The 20,791-nt window shown below is 37.0% G+C and overlaps 1 protein-coding gene across 1 annotated transcript in view; it reads right to left on the bottom strand.

The window, feature by feature from the left end:
• Positions 1-20,440, bottom strand: part of CLYBL (citramalyl-CoA lyase) — a 33,004-nt gene extending 12,564 nt beyond the window's left edge. Inside the window, exons 1-5 of the mRNA XM_039254271.1 lie at positions 20,301-20,440; positions 16,049-16,150; positions 14,231-14,324; positions 12,701-12,868; positions 7,995-8,119 (exon numbers count right to left, since the gene is read on the bottom strand). Of these exons, the coding sequence (XP_039110202.1) occupies positions 7,995-8,119; positions 12,701-12,868; positions 14,231-14,324; positions 16,049-16,150; positions 20,301-20,339 (528 nt within the window). The 5' untranslated portion in view covers positions 20,340-20,440. The remainder of the gene's footprint in view (positions 1-7,994; positions 8,120-12,700; positions 12,869-14,230; positions 14,325-16,048; positions 16,151-20,300) is intronic.
• Between the last annotated feature and the right edge of the window lie 351 nt (positions 20,441-20,791).

Below are 20,791 nucleotides of genomic sequence, written 5' to 3'. Positions count from 1 at the left end.
CTCTCTCTTTCTCTCTCTCTCTCTCTCCTAGAAATAAATAAAACATTAAAAAAATTAAAAAAAAAAAAAGAATACTGGCAAAGGCAAATGGCCCAATGCATTTATATAAAAAGGAGGAAATTCCCCAGAATGTGGAAACTGAGTGAATGTAAAATGAATAGACATCATTAACATTTTGCTTTTTAAAAAGGAAGCATGAAATCACTTAGCATTAGCCCTGCATGGAAAATAGAATCATTTGTGTTATATTCCAGTAAGGTTGTTTGGGGACTTTACCACGTTTTAGGAGGCTGGAGGAGAAAAGAAGAGATAGTGGAAGGCTTGCGAGATGAACTTGGCTGGGAAGACAGAGGTGGCTGGACAGGAGGAAGGAGAGCAGAGGTGAATGTTCGGGTCAATTATCTTAATATGTGACCAGTCCTGTGTTGTCTGCTTGCCCAGATGGAGGGTCTCAGTGGACCAGAGCCATCCTTATTTCACAAACGGAGAGGGGAGATCAAAGGTGCCTTCGTTTTGAAAATTCTTCTCAGAGCCCATGAAATGTAGGCTGCAAGATGTATCTTTAAAAATATTCAGGCAGGATGACCAGACAGGGACAGACAAGTCTTTACTTTAAACTATCTTTTGACAAGGAAGTTTAGAAAAACCTGGCCAAGTATGCCACATGGAAAGCTACCTACTGAAGTGAAACACTTGGATTTATAAGTGTATTGCAATCTACAGGAGTTTCCACATTTGCTAGCTCATTAGAGGTTGCACTTAATTTTCTGGATTTTTTAAATAGCTTTATCAAGGTATAATTTGCATACCATAAGATTCACCCACTGTTACGTGTACAATGAATGGGTTGATATTTAATATAGAGGTTTGCAACTATCACCTCCCTCTTAGATTTAAAAAAAATTTTTTTTAATGTTTTATTTATTTCTGAGAGAGAGAGAGAGAGCGTGAGCAGGGGAGGTCAGAGAGGGAGGGAGATACAGAATGTGAAACAGGCTCCAGGCTCTGAGCTGGCTGTCAGCACAGAGCCTGACATGGGGCTTGAACCCACGAACTGTGAGATCATGGCCTGAGCCGAAGTCAGATGCTTAACCGACTGAGCCACCCAGGCTCCCCTGATTTTTTTAAGCCAGAAATCTTGAAAATAGTTTTATTTTTAACACTGAGTTAAACATGTAAACATTTTTATTTAATTTAGAATATTTTATGTCATATTTAAGCTGGTATTGCCTATGAGAAAAACACAGAGTGGAAGTCATTTTAAAGCAGCTTATAGCTAAGAGCAATAATATTAAACTGCTATTTTGTACTCTGTCGGCTCATTCTTTCTTTGGAAAACACATCTAAATAAACTAACATTAATTCAAAGTCCCTTTAAACTTTAAGATATAATAAAATATAACTGATGAACAATGATGAAATAACTGGTGAAAAGATTTTCTTTCAATTCTGAAGGGAACAAAAAGTCAGTATGATATGAAATGTTAAAAGTACAGTGAATAATTTCTTTTTAGCACTGTCAGAAACTTAGAAACTAGTTTGCTAAATAGTATTTACTAAATGTATATTGTATACCTATTTCTGTCCAAGATGCTGTGGGGAGGTATGTGATTCAGCAGACAGAATTCTTTACTCTCTACGGTGATGATGAGAAAGTTCCCTACTTTCTTTTCATTCAGGTCCACTAACCTGAAATTAAAAAAAAAAAAAAAAAAAAAAGAATTTGTAGAAACTGTTGATTTATATTTTTTAATACAATAAAAATTCCATTTGCCTGCTTTCAATACAAAAAGATTTATAAAATTCCTTAATAAGTACAACAAAAAATTCAAAGAATGCTCTGAACTTTTCTTGCTATAATCAGTTAAAGGAGAGAAGGCAATGGATGGATGGTGGTGGGATAAAGAGAGATAAAGAATAAGAGGAAAGAAAAAAGAGAGAATCAAAATGAGATAAAAGAGGGAACAAGTAAGAATTCAGGGAAAGGAAAAACAAGGAAGTAACAGGAAAGCCATACATAGAGTACACACATACAGATCCAAACACACAAAAAAAGAGAAACACTCTACAAGGAAAAAAAGAGAGAAGATGTCCAAGGAGTAAAACCATCCTTTCATGGCCTGTATTTGGATCTTGCTATTAAAGACACTGAAAGCCATGGTGTGTTTGTGCAACCACAGGTGTAAGTGAGAACAGGACACTGGGAACCTGTCCTTCGAGGGAGATGAAACGGGGCTCAGGGCGAGATACGGCCTCTTTGCCAAAGGCTCCCAGCGTAGCTCGGAGAGTTTCCAATCTACGCTGGGAGATAGAATGAAAGATGACTAATAAAACAGAACGGGTGTGCGGTGATCAGAGCAGAGAAGTCTTTCTGGGGCAGGGCAGAATTGGGAAGGAGGGCGCCATGTGGGGAATGAGGCAGGGAGTGCTGGGAAGGCACACAGATACTCTCTGCTCTTTCCTCATCAGTTTCTACTCAGGAAAGAAAAAAAAGTACATGACTAAGAACAACATACTAATGTGAACTAACCAAATTCACATTTTGTTTGTGACGGAATACTTTGAAGGCTCTGTCCAGTTTTGGTCATTGGCCTGGGGTTCACCGTGACCCAAGTGAAACCACATTGATATGAAACCACAAGAAATGAACACAGATGCCAACTATGTTCATATCTTTATTTATCAAGCTCGCCCTGAATTCTGGTTGGGGCTCTATCACCACCTTGGCTTTGAGTGAGCTCGGGTAGCTCCTAAACCTTTTTTGAGTCTCAGTGTATTAAGCTATAAACTTAAAGGATTTAACCAGAAGATTTCTGAGATTTTATCCAACTAAAAGAATTATGTTTTTAACTGAAATTGAGCAAAAAAAAATTCTTGAGAATATAAATCAGAATATAAATATTTTGATTAAAATATCCCTAAGAACATGCTATAAATTAAGGTTGAAGCAAACAACTTTAAAAATTCATCAGATTTAACCTACATATACAATGTCTTATCCTCTAGTACTGAACCATTTGTCACTAAAACTATGTGAAATAGGATCTATCATCACCAGCATGGTATTGCCTTGATTTAAATGTTTAGAAATCTGCAATTTGTTGTGAATCATATCAACCTTGAAGTCCTCATAGGCAGACTCTCAGCTTGTTAAAGAATTTGACTTTCTAAAGTCAAAACTATGGCATATAATTCTAAAAATATTAAATGAACAAGGAGATAAAGGGGGAAATGTAATAATTATGCATCTCACAAGTAGGGTTGTGTTCCTTCATCTTTCATTTTCACTAGACATCACTCGGTTCTAATTTTCGTATTCCTGCTTACAAATAAAGAGGAAAAGGCTGTGGGTGGTGGGACATGGGTGTGGGATGGTACATTGTTGTCTATTAGTGGAATCAACCCTTTCAGCTGACAAAGACAACAACCAAATCTTTAGATGGTTTATTTGATCTGCGTGAAAGAGTGGCAGTGGGATTTCTGGCACTTGAATAAGCGGAAACAATATTTTTGGCTAGAGAGACTTCTGAGTTCTCTCAGGGAGTCTTCTAGAAGGCCATCTGGCCCAAGCAGTATTTCTTTTGTAAAGCCCTGCATTTGGAAACACAAATGAAAGGTGTATGAGCCGCAATCAGATACCTATGAAAATAATTTGCTTTCAGTATGTGGAGGGAGGGGGGATTATTCTTTGTAATTCTCTAGATGAAAAGACTTACATGAGGAAAAAAAAAGTCTGTCTGTATTAAGATATAAATTCCCAATTTATATTCCAGCAGAGGGTTTGCTTATTAAAGTAAACTTATTAATTTGCATTATTGTTTTCTTGCGAGTGAAATTAGAATGTTTCACTGATGTTTACAGTTATTATGTCAAATAGCAACCTTGTTTTTGACCTTTATAATTGTTAACTGAACCTAGATTTTAGACAGGAACATTTCCCTTTCCTTGGTTTTTAGCCAGCTTGCGAAGCTGTAACAAATGAAAAATAACGAAAAAGTTAAACGAAATCCTTCTGAAACCAAATGAAGCACCTATGATAATGATATGAGTAAAACTGAAAGTGATGCACAGCCGTATTTGTGGTAGGATACTGCAGAAACAGGAATATTCTAGCAAAGTATCTTTAAAATCTATCACATGTAATACACTTTGCTATTCTTTCACATTTTCTGTTAGAGTCTCTATTTATAAAGAAATGATGAATTCTTATATTAAGATATCCTAGGATTACCTATCAATCATTTCCTTTAGCTGTCATTTTTGCCCAAGAAGATACGAATTCAAAAAGAGAAAAAATTTAGCACTGAGTTTATAATAGAGATATGAAAAGTATGCTCCATCATAACAGATGAATGTATATATATTGCATAAATATTTATACTTAACATGTAAGTTATATAATATATAACATGACATAAACTTAATATTTGCTTGAGATGTTTTCATTTCAGTTATCCAATTTTCATACTATATACAATTTTTAGTTGATAAAAAAATTTTTTAATAAGCAATTCTAAATTCAGTTCTGAATGGAGAATTTTCAAATAGAGGAATTGCCATTGTTATGGAAAAAATGACATCAGAAATAAAATTAACCTTTAAGAAAATCCTTTATAAATTTAAAATAAATCACGTGGAAAGTAATTTATCCTGGCTACAGTTTCTATCAAATTATTTGAAGTTAAAATAATTAATGACATGACGGTTGTATCTCAAAATATATTTTTCTGGAAGGATGGGAGAAAGACTCAAGTTTGATTCATATTGAGGATATATGTCTCACAACTCATGTCAGTAAGTTAGACATATTTTAGCTTATGGGAATTAAAATAGAAGCATAGAGTATTCTGAAATGTTTAAGCTTTTTCCAACAGATTTTAATAAGAGAAGATGAATGTGAGTCCCTAAGGTCAATCTATAGCCTAATTCTTATTAGTGGGGACTGTTTTGCCAGGGAAAATTCTTTAGAAGCCTGTAAATATCTATAGTTTCCTGAAACAAAGCAGTCACTAGTATTATTACCCCAAATGGTACCATTATGCCAAATGGTGACAGATTATATGAGCAGATTATTATTTTTTAATGTATTTTTTATCTGACATTAGACTAAGGGGACATCAGACTGTAATTCATAAGAACCTCTAATTAAAATAAAACAACAAAAAATTCTGTGACACCAAATCAAACACTAACTCCAGTGATCTAAGTATTTCCACAAATTTTGTTATTTGGAAGGGATGGGAGAAAAGGTCGAACTTATCTTTTTGATAATAATTATTATAGTTATGGAACAAGAATAATTATTGTTACTATAGCAAACACAAATGGCCCAGCATTACCTGTGAACTTTAGCTAGGACTTTGGTCTCTGGGCAGAATAGAATTTAAATATAATTTATCAGAAGTAGAGCAAAGCAAAAATATATAATTTGGCTTTCTTGGGTCATTTCTACTTAAAAACATTACTTGAATGAAATTTTCATCAGAGCAGGGGAAAAAAGTCTTTTGGAAATTTATAACTGTCTCACTAGGACACAAACTATCAGTTTCTCGTAGCTGAAAGAGTCACCTGTGCTTTGGACAAAATATCCAAGGGTATATGTTTTCATCAGTGGATCACGCTCAAAATAAAACAGATTAGATGTTTGTTGGAAGCAATACTTTATACAATTGAGCAACCTATTTATACTGAATCTTTAGAAACAGATTGCACATTATTTAAACCCTAAGACCCTTCAAGACCCAGAGTCACCTACCTGCAGACCCAATTTTTGTGACCAGCCAATTTATAGGCAAAGTGAAAGAAACATGCGAACAGGATAAAATAACCATATGTCCCCACTGGAAGCCCCATTACTTGAATCATTTAAACCTTGCTGGACAAAGCACCAGGAGAATTTGCTGTAGGAAACAAACCTACAGCAATGGGGCAGGGAGGAAATGACCTAATAGTAAGTCTCCCTTCTGCTCTCATTTCTGTGGTTTTGTGTTAAGAAAAGCTGTCCTGTCACACTGTTGTGAAAGCTTATACTCCAACAAGAGAGCATTTCTTATTAAAAAAAAGAAAAAGAAAGAAAAAGAATGAAAAGCCAGTTCAGAATTTAACATTTAAGTTGCCACCATCAAAAGGCAAGGACACTTTGGGACAATTCTGTTTGGGAATAACACTTTTAAGATAAAATAGAAAAGTGTTGTTTTTGCTTTCATTCAAGAACTTACATGCCAGCAAGAGTATGTTTCTAGTTTGAATTTTGCCTGTTGGCTACCGAAATTTAGGGTGACCTCTTCCATACTCCTAGCCGCTTACAATGCCAGTGGCATCCTTTGATATGATCCAACGTGAAAACCAGGGCAGACTGTGAATAGAGGCCGTGTTGACCCAGACTGGAACTCTGCTTGGTCTGCCATTTTGATGACCCATATTTTGCCTCAGTTTATTATTTTAGTAGGAAGTATTTATCACATGCATATCCTGAGCTGGCAGAAGAAACACACAGAGAGGTGTAGAACATTCAGTGAGTGTCTGCAATAGGCACAGGCAGGAGAGGGGAGTGGATGGAGTTATCTACATGTATGAATGGAAAAGCACATGGCTCTTTTCTTAGGTGAATATTTATGTGTATTCATGGAGCACCTGGGTTTTGGAGTCAAGATATAGAAATGAACATAAAACGCAATGTCAGCTTCAAAATATTTTTCTATAGACTGCAGTGTTTCTCCGATAGCCACTCCTGATTTGAAATCAAAGAACACTATCGATCCTGAAATTGGTGTCAGTCCAAATGGCATGTTTCTAATATCACACATTTTGCCTTTGGATTTTAAGTGCAGGTTTGTGCACCGATGAGCCTGTGAGTGTGTGAGGGCGAATGTGTGTGCAAGGTCAGAGCTGAAGGCAGGTATCCATAATGAGAGGGAGGGAGTGACCCACTTAATACTGTTACCCTCATTTCCAAGTCCAGGGATTTTTAGGTGTTTTTACTGCCAGTGAAAAGTGTTAAGTGGTACCTCTCACACTGATGTCATCAGTTCACCACCCAGAGCCAGTTTTATCTTTTTTTTTTTTTTTTTTGTAAGGGGGACTGTTTAAGATTTAGAACATTGGTAATGTTTCAACATTCTTTCTCCCCTAAGTACTTTTGTGTCGTAGGTATTAATACTCCACTTCTTACGTAAGTAACAAGGCCGAGTTCAGATATTACCTCTAGGATAGATTTATAAATGCAACTTTCCCCCCATTCTCTTAAAAAGAGTCAAACGGTATTACTGCAAATAACCTTTAAGATAATTAACTGACAATGCTGCAAGTAGCATAAAATCTTCCTTCAGGCGACACCTAATTTAAGTGTTACTGGCACAAAGTGGAGACAGATTGCGCATCACCACTGCAATATTTACATAGCAGAAACCCACAGAGCAGGAAACGCGAGGCTCAATGATGCACTAAATTAGGAACAACCGTACTCCAGCGTTAATTTGCTCTCCATTCTATCCAAATCTCAGGTCCAGAAATTGGTACAGACACATATACAACCTCCCACTCTTAAATGACTCAACCGGAGGTGATTTTGGTACATTTTTCCCCCAAAATTAAAATAACTTGGAATTTATTTCTTCTCTCCACAAGGACCATTTGATCAAACTGTGTTTATTTCATTACAACTTGCTCTCACTTTGATCTAAAATTATTTTCCTATGACTGCTGCATTGGAGTCTGTAGAGAAAAACTAAACAGACTTCTATTTTCTCAATGGCTGCCAATATAGTTTATGAAAAGAATAAACGATAGAGAGACTTGAGGGCCAGTTAGTGAAATATTCAGAAACATGGAAGGGCAAATATGCCTGAAGTGAATTTCTCACTGTCCCCACTCCCCCATAACTTACCCCTCACGATGCAATGGTTTTTGAAACGACTCAAATGATATATTTTTTATATTTTTCCCCATGGTATTTTAAACACCAGTTTCACCCATGGTATTAACAAAACGTTTACCTTTCCTAATTGTTGATGTTCTTTAAAGGCAGCGATCAGTTCTTCAGCCCACTTAATTTTTTCAGCGGAAGGAGAAAACTGCTCCTGCACCAGGGCAATCTGGTTAGGGTGTATCACCTGCTTACCTACAAGAAGATTAATAACATCGGAACACAAAACAACAAACAGATGTTCAAACAAAATGTCTCAACCAGGAAAGTCTCCTAATGCCTCACAGACTGTATGCAGAATAACTAATATTTTAGAACTTTTTAAAAAGAAAGGGCCTGCAATCTGGCAGGCTCTTCCAGAATACCACATAAGAAACCTAGAAGAATGGGAATAATTATGTTTCTGATCCTATAGAAATGCCACCTTAGCGCAGATAATCTCTAATTTTTAGTTACAGGTGGGTAGACTGGCAGCTTGTTGGCTAATCCTTTGGCAGAAACTTTAAAGGATAATATCTGCAAATCAGAGTGATTATTTTGAGCTAAAGTATAAAAAAATTATATGTTAACTCTTTCAAATTTTACAGGTTGCCTTTTGCTTATTTTGTACCATTATCCCACCTGCCACGATTTCTTTTAGGAGCAGTCTGCTGGTTTTCATAAAGCTTAAAGAAGCAGATGTTACAACTATATTAATATCAAGTAGATATTAATATAAAATAGCTGCTTACAATAATGTAATATGTTTAATTTTCTTTCTTTTCGATGAATACAGTGTGCCACTTCTAACCACCAACAAAAAAATTAGATTTCAGGGAAAAATTTTTATTTAGTACAGTGACACAGAAGGCAGATTTGAACACAGTGGTGTGGTCTCTAGAATACTCCATTTTAAAATGTTTAAGTAAAAAAGTTACAGAAAGTTTCTCTATCCAAAAACATAACCAGATTTTTCCTTTTTCCTTATAGAATGAAGACTCAATATTTCCCTCTCTTATTGATATTTAGATATTTTGATTATTAGCTCTGTAGTGATAGCTTTAAAAAAGCTTTCTGCTTCTTTCATAAATTTTAAGGATTTTAGGTAAAAACATTACACAAATATAAGGCTCACACGGTCCTATGAAATCACAAAGTCATTAAAAGAAACAATCTAACAATCAGGGAAGTATGCAATTGAATTGAATCAGGTTGTTAATAAAATACAACATAATTTAATGTTATAATAATGAGATTATATTTTATTACATGATAAAATTATGGACATACTTGATTCTTTAAAAATGAATGTGCACTTAATGATAATTTGCTCTCCTAAATATATTTGTCCATATATTGGTTTGCTTTCGAAATAGTTGTTTTAACATTGAGGCAGTACAAATTAAACCCTTGATGTTTTTAAAAATGGTCAATTCCTGTTATTCTCATTATTCTATTGAATAGGAAAGTAACCAACATTTGTAAAAAAATTTTTAGTATTTCATGGAAAAGAGTTTAAATGAATAAATATAACAGTATCTTCTCTTACAGTAGCATAATTAGAACTCTCTCACATTGTTATTTCATTCTTATCTGCCAGCACACTAATAAAACATTAAAACCCTATACAAATAAGCTAAATTATTTGAGGAATCGTGCTCACTTCAGCACCATATATACTAAAACTGAGAATTTCAGGGAACAGATAATATCAGTGATGATAAATGAGAGTTTTTTTAATAATAGGTATTGCAGTTATATTTAAGTAATCTAATCATTGTTACCATATTATCAATAAAGGATGTAAGCTCTGGTAGTCATTTTGTACTAATTGTTAGTCCTGAATTTTATAATTTATGTACATAATTTACATGGATGTGTAAAAAGCTAGATTTCACAGGAACTTCTTGGTAGAGACACTACGACTTGAGGAGAAAAACATAAACTATTTAGAAATACTCTGAAATCACGGATGGCTTACAAGTACCCATCCTTAGGTAATGGGGCTAATTTTCAGCTATGTGTTCAGTTTCAGAAATTTATGAACATCCATCTATCTTTTGTCGGTTCTTACATATCCCAACAACGGAACGTCAGACTTCAATGTCATGTGGGAGTGAAGCAAATATTTTATACAGAAGAGCTGTTATTGGCAAGTTACTGAGGGTGCAAAATTGGAAGACATTAAAATTTATGACCATGAAATCCTTTTTACAGTACCACTTGATATATCGTGCTTTAAATCAATACCTGTCAAGTCTTTTAGGTGACTATATGATGGTGTCATTTTTGTCTTCTACAAAAGACTGCAAAAAAGAAGAAAACCTACCGTGCTTCATATTTATAATCTTTCTTCTCAGCATGCAGGACTGGAATACCTGTGATGACTAAGTCAGCTGTTGAAGCTTTATTCCATGATTTATTTTTGGTTTCTTTTTATAAAAATAATTCCTAATGTTAATAGCCACTTATAGAGCCAACACATTGTTTTAAAACCAATCTGCATGGACTGTGGCCCAGTGAAATAATAACTGCAAAAAAGAAACTATAACCCACTGTTTTGTGCATGGCTAACTTTTAAAAAACTACAACTCGTTAAAAATACATATATAATTTTGAAGAGTACAGAAAATCCTTATAGCACAGACGGAGTGTTCCTTATCACTGTTAGGGATAACAGAATACTTTCACTTGATTTGAAAACTTTCAACCACTTGCTTCAGATAGGGTGTGTATTTCTCCTTCCTCCTGTCCCTCCTTCCTTCCTCGCTGTCCTCCCTTCCTGTGCAAAGCCCAAGTTATGGCAATTAAACTACAAATAATTAGGACAAACAGATCACAACTCGGTCTAAAATACTCAAAGGCCTTATTGTTTAAAAATACTACAAGTAATCTCATATCTTATTATCAGACTAATTACCTTTTATTGGTATGTAGAAATATAATTGGGACAACAAAGCCCTTCCTTCTAAAAATTGCAAAATGGTTCTGAAGTGTAGCTCCCTACTTTACTGACTTGTTCACTTGCATATATAATGGGCATGTACCCTCTGTGCCTCCTCATTCTCCCCCCGCTTCCATTTTTGTGTGTGTGTGATTTAATACTCCCTGTTGTTGAGAAACAATAGTGCCAAGCCCGTAAGCTCCTCATGCTGAGTTGGGCACAGTCTAGAAATTTAAATCTGATTTGAAGTAACTTGTCTTCTGCGATTGAATTAGGGACCAATTTAATTCAGTCCTGTTTCTTGGAGAAATTCTCAAACTCTTTTATAAGTTCAGGAGCAAACATTTACCCCAAAGGTAGCTGAGGACACTCAGGTTATACTGTGTGATGGTGACACAGGCCAGCATTAATTCAGTGTTTTCAACAAAATTTTTTTTATTGAATTAGTGCCCATTTCACAGCAACATCTGGCTGCTTGGCAGCCAGTGCTACACATTTTAGACCAACAACATCGAGGTCTATTAGATAGATTTCATGGAGCGTTTCTCCAACTTTTCCATTTGGGCTATTCCTAACTGGTCATTGGAAAGAGGCAGGTATAACACACCACAGAGACGAGGACAACCTCAGGGCTGGGATGGAGGGACTCTTTCTTTCTTGGTCACTATTAAATGTAGGGAGAATTCATTTAGTAATAGTTCAGATGATTAGAAACTATTTCTCTAGAAGAGATCACATTTATTTATTAAACAAATCTGGCGGGTGGAATCACATTTTATTTTGACTCTTCATGTTAAAACCATAAAAATAAATGTCAGAGCTTTATTTCAATTTAATGTTAACATTAACATTGCTTCTTAAGTTGTTTAATTTTATTTGGGGTTAAAGCACCATCCATTAGGAGACTTTTTACATTTAAGGTCCCTGTATGAAATATTTCTCTCCATAATTCCTAACTGGATGCACTTCAAAAATATTTATAAAAAGGACAGCAAGGATATTAGTCTCTTTTCCTCTTTATTTGGGTTCATTTCAGATCATATCTTAGAACATGCAGCAGCAGAAGAAATAAGAATAAAGAGCTTATGGGTGTCTCTTATACACGGTTGCGTGTGTGTGTTTGAGTGAACACAACTGCAGATGTGTGTTTGTGTGTAGAATCCTATTGTGGTTTCAAAAAAAATGGATTTCTATTGCAAAATCACAATTTTCGATTGCTCCCCAGACTCCTGGGGATCTGAGTGATCAGACCCAGCAATCAAGAGATATCTGCCTGCGCTCCAGGATGGGATTGCAGGGGACCCCTGATCTGAGTGCCAGCCAATGCCCGTAGGTGTCGCCAGGTGCAGAGACACGTACTGGGAGGTGGGAGGGAAGGAAGGGGCTGGAAGTGGAAGGAGAATATAAAAGTAGTTATGAGTAAAAAAAAAAAATCAAAGCAGAGATCACCAATGTTTTTTTTTTTCAGAAATGAATATTTTGAACCTTGGAGGAAACGTTCCTTCTACCCACCAACCCAAGTTCTTATGGCAGTTCCCTCAAAAACACTTCTATAATAGCTTCATTCCTCCTTGAGGGTCAGCAAAAACAAAATACCTAAGAGAAAAAATCGTAACTAACGTAAAGAGAAAATAAAACGAGTGCTTCGGTTTTTGACTTGTGGAGCCAAAGGAAGCCACAGCCATTTCTTCAGCAGGGTCTTGCCCTTGATCGCCTTTTCACATGTCAAATAGTAGAGTAAGTATAAGAGACATGTGGCTGCATCAGAAACACGAATTTCTGGTTACATTTGTACCTTTCTGGAATGTCTGCGAATTTAGATACTGCTTCTAAGAGGTCATCAAGGGTCCTACCGGTAAATCCCATTGCGGCTCCTTCCCTGGACTGCCTCAGGAGCCCCTCTCTGTCTTGAAAGTCGATGTACACCAGATCTATGGCCTGTAGACCAAAGGCTTTCGCTATGACGATAATCTTTTGTCGGGCGTACAGAATATCTTGGGCTTCTTTACCACTTGTTGCACCTGAAATGGGATGTTGACAGCAAAGGGAGACATTAACTCTGGAAACCAAACCCAGCTATCTATTGCAGAAACTCCCTTTGTAAAGGCATCTATGTCATCCTGGAAACTGCTCCCCAGCAAAACAATGATTCTAGTATAAACAAAGAGAGGGATATGGGGGGGCAGAATTAAATTTCATATGTGTCTATTTCTCTTGGAAGGCATCGTTCAGTGCCATGACTTGTGTGTGGATTAAGAAAAGGCCCCTCCTGTTTCTCAGGAGATATAATCACAAATGATGGGTCCCAAATTACTCCTGGTATATTTTTTCCTTCTTGCCATTGCTTGGAAAGTATCAGTCCAAAGACAGCACCACAAAAGGTGGCTGACTGGCTGTGCAAGGAAATGGTTAACTTCTCTCACTGAGCACAGAAACTTGCATGCTGTGGTTGCAGTGCCCTGCTATAACTAAGGTTCTGAGCCAAATAGAGCAGCTTCAGGGTTTGGACGAAGAACTTGGGGAAACGGAAGGGCACTCATTTTGAAAGAGGCAGAAAGTGTCCACTGAACTGTCGGAAACACAAAAGTCTCCTGGAAAGGCTGGTATTAAAATAAGTTCCTTTTCTTTCACCCTGGGAGCGGGTGTGTATGGAGTATCACTGTTTCTATTTGGACCGTGACACTGCGCAGAGAAAGCGCCAGTCTTGAGGCCACTGGAACTGTGGTTCTGCAAATGCTTTGTGGCCTTGGCCTCTTTTCTAGGTGTGCCCGCAGTGTCTAGTTACCCATGCACCCAGACCAGAGGCATAGTGCCCAATGGATGGGGAAGATCAGTGGAAACTAGCATACTATCTCAGTAAATACTTAATAAGAAGAGTTCCAAAATATGACCTTAGGAGGAATTTAAGATTTTTTAAAAATAATATTTGGATACTACATTTAGTGTAGAAAATGATTCATTAAAGCAAATGTGAAATTGCCTTAAATTTGTGTTAGAAGCCTAGATAGCCCTCACACTAATATGAAAACAAAATATTTAAGCAACTGAGAGGTTGTTCATATATTATTATGTACAAAGTAGATGTCATATATTCCTGAACACATCTGAGGTCGCAACAGGCTTTTGATTATTTTATACATGAACAGAAGTAATAATGTAGTGGTCTGGAAGCAGGACAGCTATGAGGGGCCCTAAATTATCAGAACGTATTGCCCATTCAGCTGAACAACCATTGTCATGGTTGGCAAATATATATTGTCATGTAAATGTCCATTCATGAAGGGGCAAAGAAAAAAATCCATCCATCCATCCACACACGCATGCACGCACGCACGCACACACACACAGAGATTGAAAAAGGGAGAGAGAAATGTGTTTGATACCTATGCTGGCACGAAAGTCTTCTCCTCCAAAAACAACTGCATCTAGAAAAAGACCCACTTGAGGTCCAGTCTTTAGTGCTTCTTCACACACGGCCTGTGAAAGAGCAGAACATAACCGTATCTCAGAGAAATGCAGTCTGGAGAGCAGCAGCATGGTGTATTTCAGTGAAAGAAAGATCCAACTCTTAACACAGTTTGGCTGAAAGCAAACTAGCAGTCCTAAAAATGCAGCCCAAATCTATCCCTTTTGAAAGGCATTTAATATCGTCCAAGATAAGAATGTTGTATAGAGTTGCTTTGCTTAATGGATTGTAAGAATATAGTTATAAATGTATTTTAATATAATGCTCAAATCATAGTTCATCTAATTTCTAGAGAAACTTTGAATTAACTCACTTTGATTGTACTATAAATTATTTCTGCTTTTCCAAAATTCTTTTTTGCTTTAAGAGACTCAAATAATAAACATAAAATATAACAAGAATTCTTAAATCAAATTAACTAGATTGTTTGCATTGGGATCAGGATTTCTTAGCAAATGGCCTCAGGATTAAAGACATACAATATAAAAATCCACAACTCCAGAGGGGAAAATAAAAAATGCAACAAGTCACCCAAGATATCTTGATTAGCAACTTCCATATTTCTATGTGAAAATACAGACTAATAACATTTGCCATAGATGGAACTGAATCTACAAAGGTAGAGATTCAGCACATGGGTAGGGAAGACATGAAAATCTGGTGAGGACACTGTTGATTAATTTCAGGGGCTGTAAGTGCTTCTAAGTACACTATGGTGTAAAATGGTGCAACAGAGTTTAGAATTCAATCATTGTATGAACCTAGTCGCATCTAAAGGATAGGCTTTGATTATATCTCGGAACTGTGGGGCAGGCTGGAAGAATCTGTGCTCAGTGGTGTAAACACACTGATCATGAGGGTGGAAACGGCTCCCCAAACATGTGCCCCCTGGCCCTCCTGCAAGGTCTGGTAGGTCTCAATGTTTCCTCTTAGAGCGTTTACTCCCATATTATCTCTCTCAGGCAGTTCAACGATCTTTTTTCTTTGTTTTTAGGGATTTCTTCCCTCCTGCCCTCGGAGATAGGGTGCTACGCTGATGTTCACAAGTCGGGCGAAATGGGAGGCATGTTTTGGAAAATTGTTTAAATGATCAGTGATAAAAGGGAGAAAACAAGGTAACCATAAAACTGTTAAGGCAAATTGTTCAAGGCAGCCAATCATACAAGCTGGAAAACCCTTGGCTCAGCTAATCTTGCTGAATGTGTACCGGGAAATACTTTATGTTCTAATGTGGCAAATTGAAATAACATACTATAACTTACTGATGTCTACTAACCTACAAATAGCAATCTTATATAGTAGACATTATGGATAATGTTGCTACAAAGAGGCCAGAAAATTTCCCAATAGAAGGCAATTGTATACAAAAAAATAACTGCAAGTTAATTTGTAAGGGCAACAAAATACATTTTCATGTACATTTCAACTAGGAATATAATAATTCAAAGCATAGATTTATATATAGTTATTTAATTAAAATAAGAATATATAAATATTTCATTTAAATATATATGTTTGGGAAGTTTTCCCTTGCTACTTGACCAATCTCTTTGTTTTCTAAGATGCTCACAGCCTGGTTTTGGATTATTATAGACAATAAATGGTGCTTAAGATTTACTTTGCTTTAAAAATATTTCTAGAAAAATAGTTTAAGTAGATGTCAAAATTGAGAACAGAAGTTCTCTATAGGTAGTAAATAAAATGCTAACTTATTAGTCACATTATGTTTTCTTACCTTAAAATTGAGCAAACCCATTGCAGTTTCCACAAAAGGGATTAAATTCATAGGTTGTTCAAGTTTTCGGCCTTTTAAGTAGAATGAAAATTTGTCTGAAAACTAAAACCAAAAGTGTCATAGGTGATTAGTAGGGGAAAAAATGTACAATTACTGAAATGTAGTCACAGAAGTAGTATTCAAGTCTTGGGCCAAGGAAGTAATATCCCAGCTTATTTTATACACAAAAAAAGAATTAAAACAGAACAAAACAAAACAAAAACAGGAGGAAAGACCAAAGGAGAAAGGTAACAAAGTTCCCACCAAACTAAATAGTAAAACTCCAAGCATTCTATTTTTTTTTTTTTTCCCCTAAAGGAGTAACTTGAGGCCTAGGAGTTAGAAGTGGAAAGAGATTCTGGAGTTTAAATGCTTTTCTTGAAAACATATTTGCTTAAGACCTCTAGCATTCACTTCGTTAAATGCAAATGGTAGGCCCCCAAAACAGCGAAGTGTTGTTCTACCTGCCTTTCTGTTTTTGTTTTGGACCAGGCACTGACATCAGTGTAACTGTTCAGCAGCCTTCTACTGGCACCCACATTATTCATTATAGCACCATTATCCTTTGTTCAGAAGGTTTTTCTTCATAATTTTTTAGCTTACCTAGGAAGACCTTAAAAAGGAAGTTTAATTCTTTGAAGACCAAAGCTCGCCAATTTTTTCCATGAGACCAGTTCACAGCTAGCTCTGTGCTGCCAGTGGGGTAGCCCAAATTCCAAAATCTATCATCTGGAAACATACAAAAGCTCTTGCACAGATCTCCACCACCGCCCCCCCCCTTTCAAAAGGAAAAAAAAAAAAACCCACCACACTCTAAATTGTAAATCTATTATGTCTATCTAGATCTAATAAGATGTGAGGAGATAAAAAAAAAAAACAGGTATGACAAAGATATTTTTGTAAATAAAGATGAAAACATATATATCCATTTTAAATTTAAGGAATATTCAGCCATTAATGGATATCAAAGGAAAAGGGAATTTTAATCATCTCTCCATTCAGTCTCAGTTGGGTAAATCATATCTAAGAGATTTGCATAAATATAAACCATCAAAGACTTTTCATCTTCAAAGGGGGTTTCAAGACCCTATAAGCTTTGTACTGTAATCATCGGAGGTCACCACCCTGCAGGAATAGGGCTGCTATGGCAACATAAAAAAACTAATGCTTAAGGCTTAGCATAATATTCTGACTAATAGAAAGGAAACTCATTTTAAAAGCTGGCAGCCTATTTACCAGAAGCAGGATTAGAGGTGTTATTTCCCCTTTTAGCTGCCCCCTCCTTGCTTGTGCAGCACCCCCCCCCTAAAAAATCTAATCACTGGGATCTTTAAAAAGCTTTTGAGCAATTTGCAGTAACTTTACAATTAGGCTAAAATAAATCACAGCTTTCAGTAATGAAGAATTATTCCCAGTTGCTCCGCGACTCCTCCCCTCCTCAGACACCATCATCATCACCTCCTTAGTAACTTTTCAAGGGAAGGAATAACTCAACCAAAATAGCAAGAAAGAAGGCTACAACTGAAGGAGATAAAATGGATAATATTTCGTGTAAATGAAAAGAAAACACAATTTGTGTCACATTTAAGCTAGGAAATGGGTAGTGAAATATTAGTGGTTCTGGTGTTATATATGTGCTGTAGGAACTTTTTTCCTCATTAAAGAAAAAAAAAAAGAAGAAACCTGCAACATTACTTGTCCCATTCTTTGTGATCACAGTTATAACTACAAAAATCATAAAGTTTAAAATTAGTTAAATACTTTATATTTCTTGTTCTTAGAAAAAATCTGTAATGCCTTTTGTTTTTAAGCCAATAGGGGCATTTAAACATTAAATATTCTAGCCCATTCTCCTCCTCCTCCTCCTCCCCTTCTTTCTTAAAAAATTGCATTAAGTACTGACACAAAAGGTAACTAGTGGAGAAGTTTCAATTAATTTTTTCAAAAGGAGACGATTAAATGTTTCCGGCCTGGTAAAGTGTTCATTTCAGTGAGGTGGAGGGGAAGGGGGAGGGGGGTGGAGGAAAAGAAGGGGAAAAAATCACAAAGAGATTGGGGAGGAGATGAAGTAGCAGGGCTCAGCAATTCTTTCAATTCCAGTGCACACCCAATAGTGTGTTGGAAGAATGCACACTGTTCGGGATTTGTGGGAGAATTGTCCCGCGACAAAGGAGGCAGAGTCACGCTTGTTATAGTCCAATAAGCCGTGCCAGTCAAACAAGAACCCACACTAGCGACAAAAGACCAGCAAGAGATTCTCACACAAAAGAAAACAAGGAAGCCCATCTTTCAGTTGTGCATCAGGCTCTGGGTTTTATGCTTCACATAAATACAAACGGAGACGAAAAAATAAACAGCCCAGAAGACTTCTGTTAACTAGAAATCCTATTTCTATCCAAGGATTTAAAACAGCGAACGGGAGCTGTAGCTGAAGGCTGGGGTAGGTCCTCGCCTCTTAAATGAAGGGTAATAACGGTGATAAACAGGCATTAACTACGAAACCAAAAGGGAACAGTGGCTGCAGATTCCATTTCAATCAATTTAAGACCCGTTCAAATGGGGTAGGAGGCCTCAGAAATTGTAACCTACTTTAACCAGTATCTCCCAGTTTCTGAGGGGTGACCTTGGAGAGAAGAACTCCAGCTTAGACAGTAAATATAGGTCCTTGAACGTTGGTCTTCAGAAAGACTCCAACGCGGAGCTGTCCAACAGAAACCAAATGGCAGTCACATATGTAATTCTAAATTTTCTAGTAGCTACATTAACAGAGTAAAATGAAGCAGGTGAATGTGATTTTAATAATGTTTATTCAGCCTGGGGTGCCTGGATGGCTCTGTCTGGTGAAGTGTGTGACTCTTGATCTCAGGGTCGTGAGTTCAAACCTCATGTTGGGTGTAAGATTACTTAAAGAAAAAATCTTTATTTTTTACATTTATTTTTTTGTAGACTACTTTTCTTTTTTGTCTTTTCAAATTTTTATTTAAATTCGAGTTAGTTAACATATGATGTAATACTGGTTTCAGGAGTAAAAAAAATCTTAAAAAATAATGTTTATTCAACCCAACAGATCTGAAATATCGTCATTTCAACATGTGATCAATATAAAAGTTATTGAGGTAATTTGTATTCTTTTGTGGGGAGAGGGCTGCTAAGTCTTCAAACTCCCTTGTGTATTTCACACTTACAGCACATCTCAATTTGGACTTGCCACAGCTCAAGCGCTCAGGAGCCACACGTGGCAGGTGGCTGCAGGACCGGAAAGTATGGATCGAAGGCATCTACAAGCATTAGAAAGGGGAACGGAATAGGTGTTACACCTATTCACTGTATTGCTACATTCGCAGCCATAGCCTTAGAGATAATCCCAGATGTGGCTTGAAAACCACCCCTGTCCACACGCCCTTACCAAGCTTCCAGCACTGACGAATCACAGCCTCTGTACCCCGGAGTGGCACAGTGCACCGTTATTTTATTCAGCAGAGATCAGCAAAATCATAGCAACTCCTAAATAAAATCTAGCCTCCCTTTACTTTAACAATTAAAACAATCATAGTATAATTAGGCCCATTTCAAAGTTTTCTTAAGTAATTTGACATGCCAGGTTTTTATTGGCTGAAAAGTCTGTCGTGAAACACAAACACACCTGTCAGCAATTTAAAAAGGACGAACTGGAGAGCTGTTCAGGAAATAATATCTGTGCTAATTAAAACCACTAGTTAAAAGCTTCCTGTTTATTCCTCTAGTTGCCCTCAGGAGTGACCTTTCCCTCTCCTCCTCTGGGCTCATTTTTTCATTCGTGGCTAATGTGCTTTCACTGTGTATGAAGACTTCAAATGAACCTGGGTAAGAGCCATCTATTTCCCTACTCTTTCAGGTGGAGGTTAGGGCCTGGCAGGGTGTGAGGTGTGATCCAATTCTCAGGCAAAAGCTAGTTTCCAAAGATTGTGGACACTGTCCTGTCCCAGCCGCAAATGTGAGTGGGACGCAGAAGCATTATCGCAAGAGTGGAGCTGTTCCTTGGAACACACTGGGGAAAGCCGGGCTCCCCTCCTGTGAAGGCAATAGCCTTTCGGGCTCCCCTCTTTTCCTCAGCTCCCTTTTTCTCTGTTCCATGTACGTGTTTTCAAAATCCGCAGCACCCAAATCCTTCCTTTCTGGTACTCCTTCATAGCTGCTCCTGAGTCTTTAATTAAAGCAAAGCATTACTACTCACCCACTGGATGTCTTCAGGACCTTCAACCTTCGGCAGCATCAGGCTGGAAGGAAGAACCCGGGATCGCAGGAGGATCCCCAGGTCTTCTTCGGCCAGACCGCTGGACACCGAGTTGATTCTTACACACTTTTCAGTCAGGCCCAGATCAAAGTCTTCAAGGGTTTTTACTATTCTTGATAGAGCTTCATTCTGTAAGTGTCGATAAAATGTATCTCCTAAGTTTGTTTATCACCGAGAGGAAACACCGTCCTACTGACCGTGAGCCTGCTATGTGGGTTCAGAGTCTGAGCACCATGACTCTACCTACACATTTCCTGTCCAGCAAATAAATGGTATTGGAAACAAGTTGTCCAATCTGATGGACGAGTGATTGGCTTCCAGACTTCATTCAAGATGACTATAACAGAGATAATAGCCACCATATTGCATACTGGTGCACTTTTTAAAAAAGATTTGTTTATTTTTCAGAGAGAGAGAGAGAGTTCAAGCGG

This window comes from Hyaena hyaena, unplaced genomic scaffold, assembly GCF_003009895.1.
Source record: "Hyaena hyaena isolate Hyena2069 unplaced genomic scaffold, ASM300989v1 scaffold_478, whole genome shotgun sequence".
Classification (NCBI taxonomy): Eukaryota; Metazoa; Chordata; class Mammalia; order Carnivora; family Hyaenidae; genus Hyaena; species Hyaena hyaena.
The sequence above is the reverse complement of the archived record's forward strand: the minus strand, read 5'-3'. Positions and strand labels throughout refer to the sequence as shown.